We start from the raw sequence: 16,976 nt of genomic DNA, 5'->3' as shown, positions 1-16,976 counted from the left end.
CTTTAAGTGATTTCTAGATTATTTACAGTAAGTTATACCAAGTAAAACTTTAAAACTAGTATATGGATTAGGAAATAGGCTCTAAAAATAAATAAATTCATGTCATTAAATTCAATGAAATAATTTATCAAGTCTCTCCAGGTAGTAACACTAATGGCTCAGAACTCTCACGGATCGAGTTACCATGCCTTTTAAAGTACCATGATCAGAAGATACACTTGCTGGAGGAAAAGGAAATAAATGATTTATATTAGAAAGCTATAATACAGGTTTTGACATTATGATCAGTTCAAGAAATAAAGGATGTTATTATTATGAGATATTTCTGTTACAAAAACATTATTATAGAAATATGCATATGTATACACATTTGCATATAAACACATTCTCACACATTATGCTTTTGAATATACAATATCTATTAAAATCTTATTCATTCAAATAAATTCTCCCGGGATGGCAGTTAGAATCACCTATAAGTGACTGGTCGGTCTTCACATTTTCAAATTCATAGACCTATTTGGATAGCATGGTTATTGGCCGCTACTCTATACTATTTGTTTTTGTTTCTCCTCTGATATTTTCCCCATGGATTATTGTAATTTTTTTCAAATTCCCGATTAAATTAAGAAATTTAAGACATGTTCGAATGTAAGTTGTTATTTTTATTAGCAGGACAATGTTTTTTAAAAAATATTTTCTCTTGTAGAAAATGTATACAGCTGCTTAATTACAGTTATGTTTTGATTAGTACAGATATCATAACATCAAAGCACTCACTACATTCAATCTTATATTGAAACCAAAGTTGCCATAAAGCCATCCCGCACATCACTGATGATGAAATACAATGGCATTCTGTGTAAGTTTAATTTTTTAAGCTAGATTTGCTCAGAGTGATTTGATATTTATCGATCCTCTGGGAAGACCTGAATTTTGCACACCATCAGCAATGCCCAGTTGATGATCTTCCCTTATCCTACAGGGAATCCTAAGGCATTCTGAGGGGAATTTCAGTTCTTCATATCTTCTTCCCTAGGAAAAAAGATGCACAAGTGTGCAGTTGGTTGCTTCTGTGTTGCAGGAACAGTGATGTAAACAGCGTTTTCCTTAGCTTTGTAAGTGCGCCCTCCAAGTGAGTCAGTGAACTACACGTCTCCTCATGTCGGCACTGTCATGTGTTATTTCTGCTTTTGAAAAGTTCCAAAACATTTAAAGGATTTCCACAATTCCTTAGAAGATACTGGTAATGTTGAAAACATTTCAAAATATTAATCTTTGTAAGGAAGATTTAAAATTTACAATGTTTAAAGTCTACAAATTTATAGTAATTTTAGAATTTATATGCAAAACGCAAAAATTTCCAGGGGGTATTTTTGAAAAGCAAAAATTGAAAATCTGTATGTTTTATTTTTATGACTAAAATATGAACAAGAAAATGGCCATTAACTCTTCCATGTAACGAGTTTTATTATCAACCCCCCATATTTATAACAACCTTATCAGTTGTGTTGAGATAAAATATGAGTGCTTAAAAGGTCAGTTTTCAGACTGATGACATTATTCTTGTATAAGAAATAATTAGACAATTCTGATATAAAGACCATTTCAATTTCTGATTTAAATTGAAGATCTACCTATTAAATACCTATTAATTAGTAATTCTTTCATGGTTCCTCATGTTATAATTTTATGATGAAAACTGGAAAATTTTTGTATAAGTATAATTGAGTAATTTATATATAGTAGTAATTATATGTTCATAGGAGAATATATCTAAATGAATGTGCGTATATTTGTCTATATGCATGTGTACACAAAATACACACATATATATGCACATATATATATTTATTTGAAAGATACCTTACACATTTTATTTGAGGATTTCCATTAATTTTGTAATTTGGGATAGCATGTAAGCAAACTCATTCAATATAAAATTTCACTTTATATGTGCAAGGTTTGACATATTCTTTATATAATCTGCATCTAGTCAATATTTGGCACTTGTTATATATAAAATATGAGATAAAGTGTAGAATGAACCTTCAGACACTATCACTATACTTACAAAAAAGGGAAAAATTCAAGTTGAAGCCTTTTCATTATAAATAAATTCCATAAAATAGATTTGCATACTTAAATAAAGTGAAGGGATTCTGATAAAACAGATGTTAATGAACACATGGTTAGGGCACATGCTCCCCTCAGACCTCGGAGCTTTTCCCATTATTTTGCTCTGTGAACCTTTAATGCTTTCTCTCTCTCTCTCCCTCCGTGCTTTACCTTTACTGTAGTTACCAACTTCTGACTGCTACTTCTGCCAATTTTCATAGCCTTTTGTTTCACATAAATTTAGATTTTTTTTGGTCACTCTTTTTTTTCTTCTTTGTTTAATCTCGATTTCTTTTTAACTGCCTACTCTTCATTTTGAGAACTTCCTTAAATATTTTACAGAAGAGTCAGGCAGATCTACTGCCCTCTGTGCTTGATGGAGTGTACTGTATCATTCATTTTTCTTTTATTCTCATGCCATTCCTTTTACATTAACACCTTGCTATTCTATAATTTAAATTCTATTCAATAAAGGAAAGTCTTCTTGCTGAAGCCACCGACAATCGCTGTATTTTCAGCTTTAGCAGTTTCTACCTCTCCCTCTCCCTCTCCCTCTCCCTCTCCCTCTCCCTCTCCCTCTCCCTCTCCCTCTCCCTCTCCCTCTCCCTCTCCCCTCTTTCCATAGAACAGCAGTTCTCCATCTGAGAGTTGATCAATCCTTTTCCAGGGATAAATAAGACCATCAGAAAACACAAATATTTAATTATGATCCATTAAAAGTGGAAAAACTACAGATATAAAGTAACATCAAAAACAATTTTATGGGTAGGGGTCAGTACAACATGAGGACCTCTATTAAAGGGTAGCAGCATTAGGAAGGTTGAGAACCACTGTCCTAGCACATCGTTTTTGCACTTGGCACTTTATTTCTGAACTATTCTTATCCTCTTTCTTTTTTATTGTTCACAATATGCAACCTTCTCATTTCACTCCTGCTACTTTCTTTGATCACTGTGATTAATATGTGTCCCTATGTCTTTCTTCTTTCCCATTTGGATATGTTGGGCTTTGGTTTAACATAGAAACTGAGTCAACTGAATGGAAATCAGTGCCAAAATAGAAAATTGAGGAACTGGGACTGTTCAGATGGCTTGGAGGTTGGGGTCCTTGCTGATCTTGCAGAGAGGTCCCAGGTTGGTGGCTCAGTCACCTGTAATCCCAATTCCAGAAGGTTTGAAAAATTAAAGGACTGTTCTGGTAAAGATGTGACTTCATATCAAATCCTGTTCCATGTTAACCTTAAAATATGACTGAATGCTCCATTATGCATATTTTATTTCATTTCAGGCAATGTCCAGTAAGCAGCACATGGAAGACGGGAATACAACATTGCTGACAGAGTTTGTTCTCACAGGGCTCACAGATCATCAAGGGCTGCAGGTGCCCCTGTTCCTACTATTCTTGATGATATATCTCATCACTGTTGTGGGGAACCTAGGTCTGATTGCTCTCATCTGGAGTGACCCCCACCTGCATATCCCTATGTACCTTTTCCTTGGGAGTTTGGCTTTTGTAGATGCCTGGATATCATCCGCAGTGACTCCTAATATGTTGTTTGACTTGTTATCCAAGAACAAGATGATATCACTTTCCGAGTGCATGATACAATTTTTTGCCTTCGCATTTGGCGGGACCACAGAATGCTTTCTTTTGGGTACAATGGCCTATGATCGCTATGTAGCCATATGCAAACCATTACTTTATCCGGTTATTATGACCAATAGACTATGCATCCGCCTACTAGTTTCAGTATTCATAGGTGGCTTTCTTCATTCCTTGTTTCATGTATTGTTTTTACTCAGATTAACCTTCTGTAATTCTAACATAATCCATCACTTTTATTGTGATATTATACCATTGTATAATATTTCCTGTACTGATCCTACTCTTAATCTCCTATTAGTATTTATTTTGTCTGGTTCAATACAGGTATTCACCATTATGACTGTTCTGGTTTCATATACACTCGTACTGTTCACAATTTTAAAAATGAAGTCTCTCCAAGGTATAAGGAAGGCCTTCTCCACCTGTGGAGCCCATCTCTTATCTGTGTCTTTATACTATGGGCCCCTTCTCTTCATGTATGTGCTTCCTGCATCTCAACAAACAGATGGTCAAGGTATGATGGACTCTCTGTTTTACACGGTCATAATTCCTGTGCTAAACCCAATTATCTACAGCCTGAGAAACAAGCAGGTCACAGATTCACTGAAAAAAAGATTAGAGAGGCATGTTTAGTGTTTGAACGTCTTTTGTCCATTCACCATAAAACAGCCACAGAATTTGCCAGGTTGGTATGTTTTTGTTTTAGAAAATGTTCAAAGATTTTTGAAATTATAATCATCACATTTTTACACTCTGATTAAATGAGTCTCAGTATTGTAACAATGATAAGGTGACATATCTAATAAAATTCTTAAAATGTTGAGATTTCTACTCTGAAAATGTGAGAGGATCTCATTAAGTTTTCATGTCATGCTAAATAAAAAAGAAAGAAAACATTCCACTGGATATGGGTTCTTCTGCGTGGCTTTACTAATTCCCTAGTTATTAAAAGCATCACTGTTCTTTCCAAACGACTAGGTAGAAAACATGCCACAGCCACCAGGGCTGTCTGGATTGAGCACTTTGTTTATCCTTTGTATGCTTAGCTTCCTGTTTGCTTAAGCACATTAAAAAAAAAATCCCAGGAAATCAAACAGCTCTTCATACTTTTTCCCCAAAGTTATTCCTTTGACTCTTAGTTCTTATAGAAATTCATGCCATGTGTCATAGGGAAAAAGTCAAGAGAGAATGAAATGCAGTCATGAAAAAAATTACAGTAAAGGCAAGGGCAGACTCTATGAACATTCTCTTGACTTAGCCAATTCTGCCCATGGGGAGAGAAGTTTATCTTTTCTTTGTTAATGATGTCTTGAAAGGCCTCTTGTTGGAAGGAGGGTTACCTTACTTGATATTGTTTTGGTTTCTTATTTGTATATATTTTAATGATATTACATACTTTTAGTTATATAAATTTTTATTACTTTTTATAATTTTATACTGCAATACAAGGCCATATGATAACTACTCTATTTTTTCCCTCCAAATTTCCCCATATTTATCACACATAATTTTTGGTTTCATATAGTTGTTTTCAATTATATCATACATATTCTTGACTAGGTCATTGTGTGTGTTATCAAGCAGTGCACATAACTTCGATAGGTCAGGAGCTAAACAATAAAATGGAAGAGTTATGTTTGTATGGATTTAAAGAAACAGAAGTTGCACAATACAAAGGAAATGCTCTTGATTTGGCAAATCTTCGAAAAAATGGCCACTGATTGCTTTTAAACAAATCATATTTTACTGTGTTAGAAATTTCAGACCTGTATGCAAGTTTCAAATTTGAATAAATCCAAAAATAAGTCAAAAAATTAAGCTATTTGTTTTTATTGAATGTTTATGGGAAATTCTGTATTTTTAATTATCATGTATAATTTTTCCAAATCTTCCTGTGCACTGGAGCTACACAGTCACTGACATACCATGGAAAACTTGCACAGCTGCCTGCTTCTCTCTTCCTAGGAAATGCACATTTGCAACTGGTTTACTCAGTGTTGACACCTTTCTGGTTATGCCTGTGCTTGGTGAGTGTCCACAGGATCACTGTAGAATAAAAAAAGGTGCCTGAACCCCAACTCCACTACTGAAAGAGAATCTGCAGTTTTAAAACATTCTCTCTTACTAGCTTGGTGGTAGTCATATTTGGGAAGCAGAGCTCTAAACACCAGCCATCGAGATTCTTTCTCTAATTTCTTGCCCTGCTCCATCTCATTGGCATTCATTAGTACACTTTCCCATTAGATTTAAGCGGAGTAAAGCTGTCCATCTGTAATTTGAGCTAGCATTCTCTGACAGCTCCATCTGGGGTTGGCACCAAGAGTGCATCTAGATCTTTGACCTTACTAAAATCACACTTAGATTAGTTCAGAGATACATAACTCAAAGCAGCAAGAATATATCTTCTACATAAATGAAAATTTGTCTAAACATACCAGACATTATCTACTTGATGCAGAGATTTGTCAAGTCTTCTTCTAAATTCTATCCTTAGGTAGAAAAAATCAAAAAATTTTAATATAATATATATTTTAGGCGTGTTGAGGGATGTTGCCACCCACCCATCTCAAAAATTTGAACCCAGAATTGTTCCTGTCTAAAGGAAATGCAGGGGCAAAGAATGGAGCAGAGACTGAAGGAGAGGCCATCCTGAGACTGCCCCACCTAGGGATGGATCCAATCCATCAGCAGACACCAAACCAGACACTATTGCTGATGCCAAGAAGTGCTTGCTGACAGGAACCTAGTATAGCTGTCCCCTGAGAGGCTCTGGCAGCACCTGACCAATACAGATGCAGATACTCACAGACAACCATAGGACTGAGCCCGGGGACCGGAATGGAAGAATTAGGGGAAGGAATGAAGGGGATTGCAACCCCATAGAAAGAACAATAATATCAACTAACTGGACCCACCAGAGCTCCCAGGGACTAAACCATCAACCAAAGAGTATATACACATAGATGGGTCTGTTGCTCCAGCTACATATGTAGCAAAGGACTGCCTTGTCTGGTATCAATGGAGGCCCTTGGTCCTGTGGAGGCTTGATGCCCCAGCGTCGGGGGATGATAGAGGGGTAAGGCAGGAGAGGGTGGGTGGGTGGAGGAGCACCCTTATATAGGCAAAGCGGAGGAGGGATGGTATGAGGATTTGTGGAGGGGAGAATGGGAAATGGGACATTTGAAATGTAAGTAAATAAAATAACCAATATAAACATAAAAAAATAAATAAAAGCACAATGGTGTGCAGTCACTTTGTTTACAATTCCAAAGGCTGCAAAACCCAGTGGAACTGTTGGAGTTTCTCTATGGATGGTCCATCTGTACAATGCCTAGGAGAGCAGTCACTGTCCTAAAGGGAATTCCCCACAGAATCTCTTAGGGAATCAATTTCTTCATGCATTGTCTTTTGGTAAAAGCCCATACTTCTCTAATTACAGAGGTCTTGTTTTGACAATATATTAGTACATAAAACCTATCCTTAGCTTGAGAAATGCAGCCTCGAAATGAGTCTGCACGGGAACGCTGTTGCCCATATTTTTCTCACATTTGTGTTAAAGTTGGGCTTTCCTACTTGACGGAACCTAGGACTTTTAAACTTCTTGATTTCTTTCAAGATATTGATCAAAAGAGAAATGATGTTTATAATAGTCATATTGTTTATTAAAAAGTTAAAATTTGTTTAATCATAATAATATAAATGTACTTATACCTCAACTCATAGAACTAAGCCCATCCAAACCCAAATTCAAATTATTGATTATTTATAGAACTAGTTTCAGTTTTTACATTTGACTTGACATTATTCTTTATATAAAGAAGTGTTGGAGATGAAAAGATTCTCCAGTAATGTGGCAAACCAAGAAATGCAGTATTACTTGGGTACATTACATTTGTAGATTAGAAAACACAGATTCCACTTAAGTATTCAGAAAAGGAGGTTGAGGCATGGTGGCATATACCTTTAAGAACAGCATTCAGGAAAGAACCAAGGTGGATGGATCTTTGTGTGTTTAAAGTCAGGCAGAGTTGCATGGTGAGACCCTGTGTGAAAAAAAAAAAATAGATAGATGTTAGATGATAGATAGATAGACAGACAGACAGATAGATACAATAAGAAGTATGTTTAGCTGAAACTTTTTTGAAGATAAGCAGGATGCAGGACTCAGAAACTGACAGTGATTAGAACTATCTGTATATCCTATAGAACTTCAAGTCAAAAGCAAGCTGGCAACCCTAAAACGTCTTTAGTCTTAGAGGATTTTGGAAAGTTGTTCCATTTGTTATTTTGTTTCCAAGTTGTGTGTGTATCAACCATTCTGTAAGGTCCAAATCTTTGGTCACTTGACTACCTATTTGATATTTATGTTTCCAAAATTAACAAGATGATTTTAGTAATTTTGTTCCAATTTCTATAACAACCAAAATAAGAAAAAAATAAATAAAAAAATAAAAAGCATGCAGAGAATATTTGGCTAGCAGTACTATATGTATGAATAACACAAAGTTTGTAATTAAAACTTAAAATAAATTTTGAGTCAGTACAGAAGTTATACAAGAAACTAAAATTTGCATTTAACTCAGAGTAAATTCTTTGCATCTGTAAATGAACTGTGTATTTACATGCATCTCCATAGAAAATCTTTGACTCTTTTTAACTAGTTCTTTACTCTTTCTAATGTTTAAGAAATTTTGTTATTCTCACTTCTTTTCACCTTAGGGGGGGGGGGGAAATCTGGTGTAGCCATGGAGAGTGAGGATGCAATACTGCTGACAGAGTTTGCCCTAGCAGGATTTACATAACATGCTCAGTGGGAAAATCCTGCTTTTCTTACTTGTTTTTGTGACGTATCTCATTATCATCCCGAGAAATATTGATCAAAGAATCACTCTCACCTGGAAAGATCCTCACTTCCAAATCTTTACGTATTTATTCCTTAGTAGCTTAGCTTTTGTAGATACTTGGGTATCATCCACTATGTTACCCAAAATACAGGTCCCTTTATTATTCTATAACATAACGATCTCCTTCTTTCAGAAAGCCTGACACAATTCTTTTACTTTGCTCAGGATGATCATGACTTTTTCTCTTGATTTCAATGGCATATGATTGTTATGTTGTTATCTGCAGATGTCTATCTAGTGATTATTAACAATAGATTGTGTTTCTGGCCAGTCATTATGTTATTTGTAGGTAGCTTTCTTTATGCCTTTATTCATGAGATTTTTTTATTGAAGTTAAATTTCTGTAATTCCAGCATAATACATCACTTTTATTGTGATATTATGCCATTGTTAAAGATTTCCTATTCTTTGTACTGGTCTTTATTTTAAATGGTTCTATTCAAGTAGTCATCCTGGTGACAGCTCTAGTCTCTTATACATGTATTAAATTTATAATCATAAAAAAAAGTCTTTCAAGGAGATAAAGACTTCTCCACATGTGGAATCCATCTTGTATCTTTGTCTTTATCTTATAACCCCCTTCTTTTTTTTTCCTTATTTTCATCTTTCATTTATTTATTTTTTTACACTCCAGATTTTATCACCCCTGTCCACCCTCCCACTGTTCCACATCCCATACCTCTTATCCACACCCCTGTCTCTAGGAGGATGTTCCCACCAGCTACCACACACCCTAACCAGACCTCTAAACTCCCTGGGGCCTCCAGTCTCTTGAGGGTTAGGTGCATTCTGACTGAACCCAGACCTAGCATTCCTCTGCTGTATATGTGTTGGGGGCCTCATATCAGCTGGTGTATGCTGCCTAGTTGGTGGTCCAGTGTTTGCCAGAAACTGGAAACAACCCAGATGTCCCACAACAGAAGAATAGATACAGAAAATGTGGTTCATCTACACAATGGAATACTACTCAGCTATTAAGAATGAGGATAAGAATGAGTTTTGCAGACAAATGGATGGAACTAGAAAATATCATCCTGAGTGAGATAACTCAGACCCAAAAGGACGTGCATAGTATGCACTCACTAATAAGTGGATATTAGCCAAAAAAAAAAAAAGTACAAAATACTCAAGATGCAGAACTCAAAAAGGTCAACAGGCTGAAGAACCCAAGTGAAGATGCCTCAGTCCCACTTGGAGGGGAAAAGAAAGAAATCACAAGTGGGAAGGGAGGGAAGGAGGTACTTGGGATGGAAAATGGACAAGGGGGGGGGGGGTAGAACAGGGGAACCTGATCAGGTATTGGGTGAGGAAAAAGGACTGAAGCCGTGATGTCCAGCAGAAAGAATGAAAACAGGCAACCTAGAGAGATAGGAGGTTGGGGGACCCTCCAGAATGCACTAGAGACCTGGGAGGTGAGAGACTCCCAGGACTCAAAGAGAGGGACAAATGCCCAACAGTAGGGTAAGTGAATTTATAGTCCACCTCCAGCAGGAAGACAGGGCATCAGGTGAGGGAACGGATGCCATCCCACAGTCAAAACTCTGATCCATAATTGTCCCTTTCTGAAAGAACTGCAGAGATGGAAATGGAGATGAGCCTACGGGGAGGGTTTCTTTTCATATATGTTCACCATGAATCTCTACAAGCAGATGATCAAGATACGATGGACTCTCTATTTGGCCCAGTCACCATTCCTATGTTAAATCCAGTTATCTAATAAAAATATTTAAAGGAAATATTTAGATCTAATAATGGCATTTATTATCTTTTTTTTTTTTACAAAAGTCACCTTTACATAAATGTAAAGTTGTTATAACCCAAACACCACACTAGCAATAAAGGTAAATGGTTTGTTTTTCTGTCATTTTTGTTTCCCTAATTGAACTGTTCCTGAATGCGAATTTGAATACTAAGATGTGAGTATGTGAGACTCACTTACTGTAACCATCTTCCAAGCCCATTGAGTCTTCTGGGCCACACCCAGCTGCCCTGAGCTGTATGCTATCCCCAGCAGATCTCCATTAATTAGACTGTCACCTTTCTACACACATTCATCAGACATGTTACTCCAGAAACATACAGATTAGATTCTCTTACCACACCAATCTTCCTTCCCTGCTGAATTCTCTGGGGCACCCCTAGCTGCAAAGAGTACCCTACTAACCCCCTCTGGACCTTCATTCTCCAACTACCTTTAAGTCCATGTTGATCAAACCTGCTGATTTGGAATTAGGCCTGCCATACCAGGGTCATCAAAGTGAGGCCCTCTCACCTACTGAAGCAGGAAGATCCAGGGCCTAATGACATCCAGATGGCTAAAGGCCCTCAAAAGAACAAAATCAACAAAATCCAGAGCAATATGGTACCTTCAGAGCTAAGCTGCCCTACTATACCAAACCCTGAATATCCTAACACAGCTGAAGCACAATAAATCACTTTAAATCCAATTTTATAAAGATGATAGATGGTCTTTAAAGAGGAAATGAATAAATCCTTTATGGAGACACAGAAAAATACAATCAATCAGATAGAGGTTTTTAAAGAGGAAACAAACAAATCCCTTAATGAAATAAAGGAAAATGCAATTAAACAGAAGAAGAAAATAAGTAAAATTGTTCAAGACCTGAAACTCAAAATAGAAGCAATAAAGAAAATACAAACAGAAAGTTCTGGAGATGGAAAACCTAGGAAAGAGAACAGGAACAAAAGATGCAAGCATCAACAACAGAATATAAGAGATGGAAGAAAGAATCTCAGTCATAAAAGATACAATAGAAGAAATTAATGCATCAGTCAAAAAAATGTTAAATCTAAAAAATTCTTGACACAAAGCATCCAAGAAATCAGAGACACCATGAAAAGACCTAACCTAAGAATGGTAGAAATAGAAGATGGTTAAGAGTCCAGTTCCAAGAACCAGGAAATATTTTCAACAAAACTATAGAAGAAATCTTTATCAATATAAAGAGTTGCCTATAAACATACAAAAAGTCTATAAAACACCAATTAGACTGTACCATAAAAGAAAATAATCAAAACACAAAATCTACAGAACAAAGAATATTAAAAGTAGCAAGAGGAAAAGGACAAGGTAGCATTCAAAGGCAGACCGATCAGAATTACACCTAACTTCTCTAAAAGCTAGAAGGGCCTGGAAAGATATTGTGCAGCCTCTAAAAGCCCAGAGATGCCTCCATAGATAGACTACTGTACCCAGGAAAACTCTCAATCACCATAGATGGAGAAAATAAGATTACAAGATAAACTCAAATTTAAACAATAACTACCCACAAATCCAGCACCACATAAAATACTAGAAGAAAAATTACAACCAAAGGAAGATAACTACATCCAAGAAAGCACAGGAAATAAGCAATTCCATATCAGCAAAACCAAGGACATACACGCACGCACGCACACACACACACATGCACACACACACACACACACACACACACACACACACACACACACAAACACCACCAATGTGAAAATAACAGGAAGTAACAATCACTGGTCATAAATATCCATCAACATCAATGGTTCCAATTCCTCCAATAAAAAGACACATGGTAGCAGAATGGATGCAAAACTAGGATCAATCATTCAGCTGTATACAAGAAACATACCTTACGGTAAAGGGCTGGAAAAAGTCATCCAAGCAAATAGACCCAAGGACCAAGCTGGAATAGCCATTCTAATATTTAATAAAATAGAATTTCAACCAGAAGTAATCAAAAGAGACAGGGAAGTAAACTTCACACTCATAAAAGGAAAGGCTACCAAGTTGATGTCTCAATTCTGAACATCTATGCCCCACACACATGGGCACATAAATTTGTAAAAAAAAAAAACAAACAAAAAACAAAACAAAAAAAAACACTGCTAAAGCTTAAATTGTACATCAAACCTCACAAATTTATAGTAGAAGACTTCATTACCACATTCTCACCAATTACAGGTTATCCAGACAAAAACCAAACAGAGAAATAATGAAACTAACCAACATTGTCAATCAAATGGACATCACTACAAAACATTTTACCCAAATGCAAAAGAATGTAACTTTTCACCACTTCATAGAACCTTCTACAAAATGGACCATATAATCAGTGACAAAGCAAGCCTCAACTGATATAAGAAAACTGAAATAATGCCTTGCATCTTATCAGGCCACCAGGGACTAAAGCTGGACTTCAACAAAAACAACAGAATGCCTACATAGTCATGGAAACTGAGAAATTCCCTACACAGTAATCTCTGGATCAGGTAATACATAAGGAAAAAAGTATAGAGTTCCTAGAAATCAATGACAACAAAGGCACAACATACCCAAATTTATGAGATACAATGGAACCAGTGCTAAGAGATAGTACATAGCACTAAACACCCCCATAAAGAAGTTAGAAAGTTGTCATAGCATTATTTAAAAGTACAGTGGAAAGCTCAAACATGCTCAAGAGAGTAGAAGGCAAGAAATAATCAAACTCAGCGTGGAAAATCAACCAATTAGAAACAAAGCAAACAATACAAAGATCGATGAAACCAAGAGCTGGTTCTTTGAGAAAATCAACAAGATAGAGAACCCCTTAGGCAAACTAACAAAAAGACAGAGAGACAGTATCCAAAAAAACAAAATCAGAAATGAAAAGGGAGATATGACAACAGACACTGAGGAAATTCAGTCATTAGGTCTGACTTCAAAAGCCTGTACTCCACAAAATCCTAATGAAATGGATGATTTTTCTAGCCAGATACCAGTTACCAAAGTTAAATCAAGATCAAGAAATGATTCAAACAGCCCTATAAACCCAAAGGAAATAGGAGCAGTTATAAGTTTCCCAACAAAAACAAGCTCTGGGCTAAATGGTTTTAGTGCAAAATTCTATTAGACCTTCAAGAATAGGTAATACCAATACTACTCAAACTATCCCACAAAATAGAAACACTGTCACATTCATTCTATGATGTCATTGTTACCCTAATACCTAAACCCCATAAAGACTAAGCAAAGAAAAAGAATTTCAGACCACTTTCCCTTTATGAACATTGATGCAAAAATACTCAATAAAGTACTCAAAAACCCAATCCAGGAAAACATCAAAACACGTCATCTATCATAATCAAGTAGGCTTCATGCCAGGGATAAAGGAATGGTTCAAAATATGAAAATTCATCAATGTAGTCTACATATAAACAAACTGAAAGGAAAAAAAATCACATGATCATCTCATTAGATTCAGAAAAGCCTTTGACCAAATCCAACACCTTTTCATGGTAAAAATCTTAGAAAGATCAGTTATACAAGGTACGCACCAGAACATAACAAAGGCAATATACAGCAAGCTAATAGCTAACATCAAGCTAAATGGAGAGAAGCTTAAAGCAATTCCACTAAAATCAGGGACAAGACAAGGCTGTGCACTCTCTCCCTATATATTCAACATAGTGCTTAAAGTTCTAGACAGAGCAATAAAACAACTAAAGGAGATCAAACTATGAAAATAAGAAAGGATGAAGTCAAAGTATAACTCTTTGTGGATGATATGACAATATAATAAGCACCCCCAAAAATTCTACCAGAGAATCTCCACAACTGACAAACAACAAACATATTTAGAAAAAGGGCTGAATACAAAATTAACTAAAAAAAAAATCAATAGTGTTCCTTTTTACAAATGATAAACTGGCCAAAAAATAAAATAGGGAAACAACATCCTTTACAATAGCCATGAATGATATAAAATATCTTTGTGTAACACACAAGTAAAGGACCTGTATGACAAGAACTTCAAGTTGCTGAAGAAATTGAGGAAGATATCAAATGATGGAAAGATCTCCCACACGCATGGATTGGTAGGATTTACATAGTGAAAATAGTGAAAATGGCCATCTTAACAAAGCAATTACAGATTCAATGAAAAATTCCCATAAAGATTCCAAAACAATTCTTTGAAGACCTTGACAGAGATATTTTCAACTTTATATGGAGAAACAAAAACCTCAGGATTCCTATAAAACAATCCTGAACAACAAAAGAGGGAAGTATCAACATCCCTGAGAAGTAATACTACAGAGAAATAGTAATAAAAACTGCATGCTGTTGGTATAGGAATAGACAGCTTTGTTAATGGAACCAATTAGAAGACTCTGAAATAAAACCTATGGACAAAGAAGCCAAAACCATGTAATGGAAAAAAAAGAGGCATCTTTAACAAATGTTGCTGGTCTAACTGAATGTTTGCATGTAGAAGAAAGCAAATTGATCCATTCTTATCTCCTTGTACAAAGCTCAAGTCCAAGTGGATCAAGGACCTCCACATAAAACCAGATGTACTGAATCTATAGAAGAGAAAATGGGAAAGTACCTTGAACTCATTAGCAATGGGGACAATTTCCTGAACAGAACACCAATGGTCCAGGCTCTAAGATCAACAATTGACAAAGGGACTTCATGAAACTGAAAAACTTCTGTAAAGCAAAGGACACTGTCAATAGGACAAAATGGCAACCTACAAATAGAGAAAAGATCTTCACTAACCCTATATCCAATAAAGGGCTAATCTTCAAAATATATAAAGAACTCATGAAGTTAGACTCCAAAAAACCAAGTAACTCAATTTTAAAAATGGGGTACAGAGTTTAACAGAGAATTCTAAACAGAGGAATCTCTCTCTGTAAACCAGGCTGGCCTCGATAAACAGAGGAATCTCAAATGGCTGAGAAGCACCTAAAGGAATATTCAACATGCTTAATCATCAGGGAAATGCAAATCAAAATGATTCTGAGATTCCACCTTATACCAATCAGTATGACCAAGATCAAAAACTGAAGCAACCATACATGCTACTGAGGATGTGGAGAAAGAGGAACACTCCTCCATTGCTGGTAGAATTGCAAGTTAGTACTTGCACTCTGGAAATCAATCTGGTGGTTCCTGAGAAAATTGGAAATAGCTCTACCTGAAGACCCAGCTATACCACTCCTGGGAATATACCGAAAATATTCCCCACAATACCACAGGGGCACATTCTCCACTGTGTTCTAGCAGCGTTATTTGTAATATTTAGAAAGTGGAAACAATCCAGATGTCCCTCAATCAAAAAATGGATCTAGAATGTGTGGTTCATTTATACAACGAATACTATTCAGCCATTAAAAATGAGGACATCCCAAATTTTACAGGCAAATGACTGGAACTAGTAAATATCCCGAGTGAGCTAATTCAGACGCCAAAGGACATATGTGGTATGTACACACTGATAAGTGGATATTAGTCAAAAAAGTTCAGAATACCCATGATACAACTCTTAGACGGTAGGATGTTGAGCAAGAAGGAAGGCACAAGTGTCGATATCTGAAACCCACTTAGAATGGAAACAAAATAATCATGGGAGGTAGAGGGAGGGAGGAACTGGATGGGAGACAAGGGTGGGGCAGTGGGGGTTAAGGGGCAGGGGGAAACTCTGGAAAGTTCCAGAGACCTGGGATGTGAGAGGCTACCAGGACTTAATGGGGATGACATTAACTGAAATGCCCAACAGTGGGGTGATGGAATCTGAAGAAACCACCTCTAGCAGATAGATATGGCCTCCAGTTGAGACAAGGGGCCACCCACCCATCTTCAAAAATTTTAACCCAGAAATGTTCCTGGTTAAAGGAAATGCAGGGACAAAAATGGAGCAGAGACTAAAAGAAAGCCTACCAACTGATAGACCCAAATTGGGATCCATCACACCCATTAAATCCTGACACTATTACTGACGCCATTTCGTGCATGCAGACAGGAACCTAGCATGGCTGTCTGCTGAGAGGCTATACCAGCACCGGACTAAGAAAGATGCAGATACTTTCAGCTAAACATTGAATTAAGGTTTGAGACCAATACGGAAGAGTTAGGGAAAGACCGAAGGAACAGAAGAGGACTGAAACCCCATAGAAAGAACAACAGTGTTAACTAACTAACTCAGAGCTCCCAGAGACTAAGTCAAAAACCAAGAGTACATGGGCTGGTTCATGGCCCCAGGCACATGTGTAGCACAGGACTTCTTTGTGGGGGAGGAAGCACTTAATCCTGAGGAACCTTGATGCCCCAGGGAAGAGGGATGCTAGTGGGAGTGAGGTGGGAGTGGGTGAGTGGGCAGGAAAGCAGATGGTGGAGTACCCTCTCAGAGGTGAGGGGAAAGAGTGAAGAACTTGGGGAGGGAGACAGGAAGGAGGTCAACTTTGGAATGTACATAAATAAAATAATCTAATAAAAAAGATTTAGGTAAAATCAATGAGTCAGCAAGGAAAACTAAAACAAACCACATTAAAAGATGGTCTCCCCCACGTGCCCAACATTAGATG

The 16,976-nt window shown here is 36.7% G+C and overlaps 1 protein-coding gene and 1 pseudogene across 1 annotated transcript; both read left to right on the top strand.

Annotated features, from left to right (window-relative positions):
- The first annotated feature begins 3,404 nt into the window (after positions 1–3,404).
- Positions 3,405–4,409, top strand: Olfr186 (olfactory receptor 186). Its single transcript, NM_146321.2, has one exon. It carries the CDS (start codon positions 3,427–3,429, stop codon positions 4,354–4,356), a length of 930 nt encoding a protein of 309 aa, NP_666433.1. The 5' UTR covers positions 3,405–3,426; the 3' UTR covers positions 4,357–4,409.
- Positions 8,469–9,236, top strand: Olfr185-ps1 (olfactory receptor 185, pseudogene 1; annotated as a pseudogene).

This window comes from Mus musculus, chromosome 16, assembly GCF_000001635.26.
Source record: "Mus musculus strain C57BL/6J chromosome 16, GRCm38.p6 C57BL/6J".
NCBI lineage: Eukaryota > Metazoa > Chordata > Mammalia > Rodentia > Muridae > Mus > Mus musculus.
Note: the sequence above shows the minus strand (reverse complement) of the source record. Positions and strands in the feature narration are given on the sequence as shown.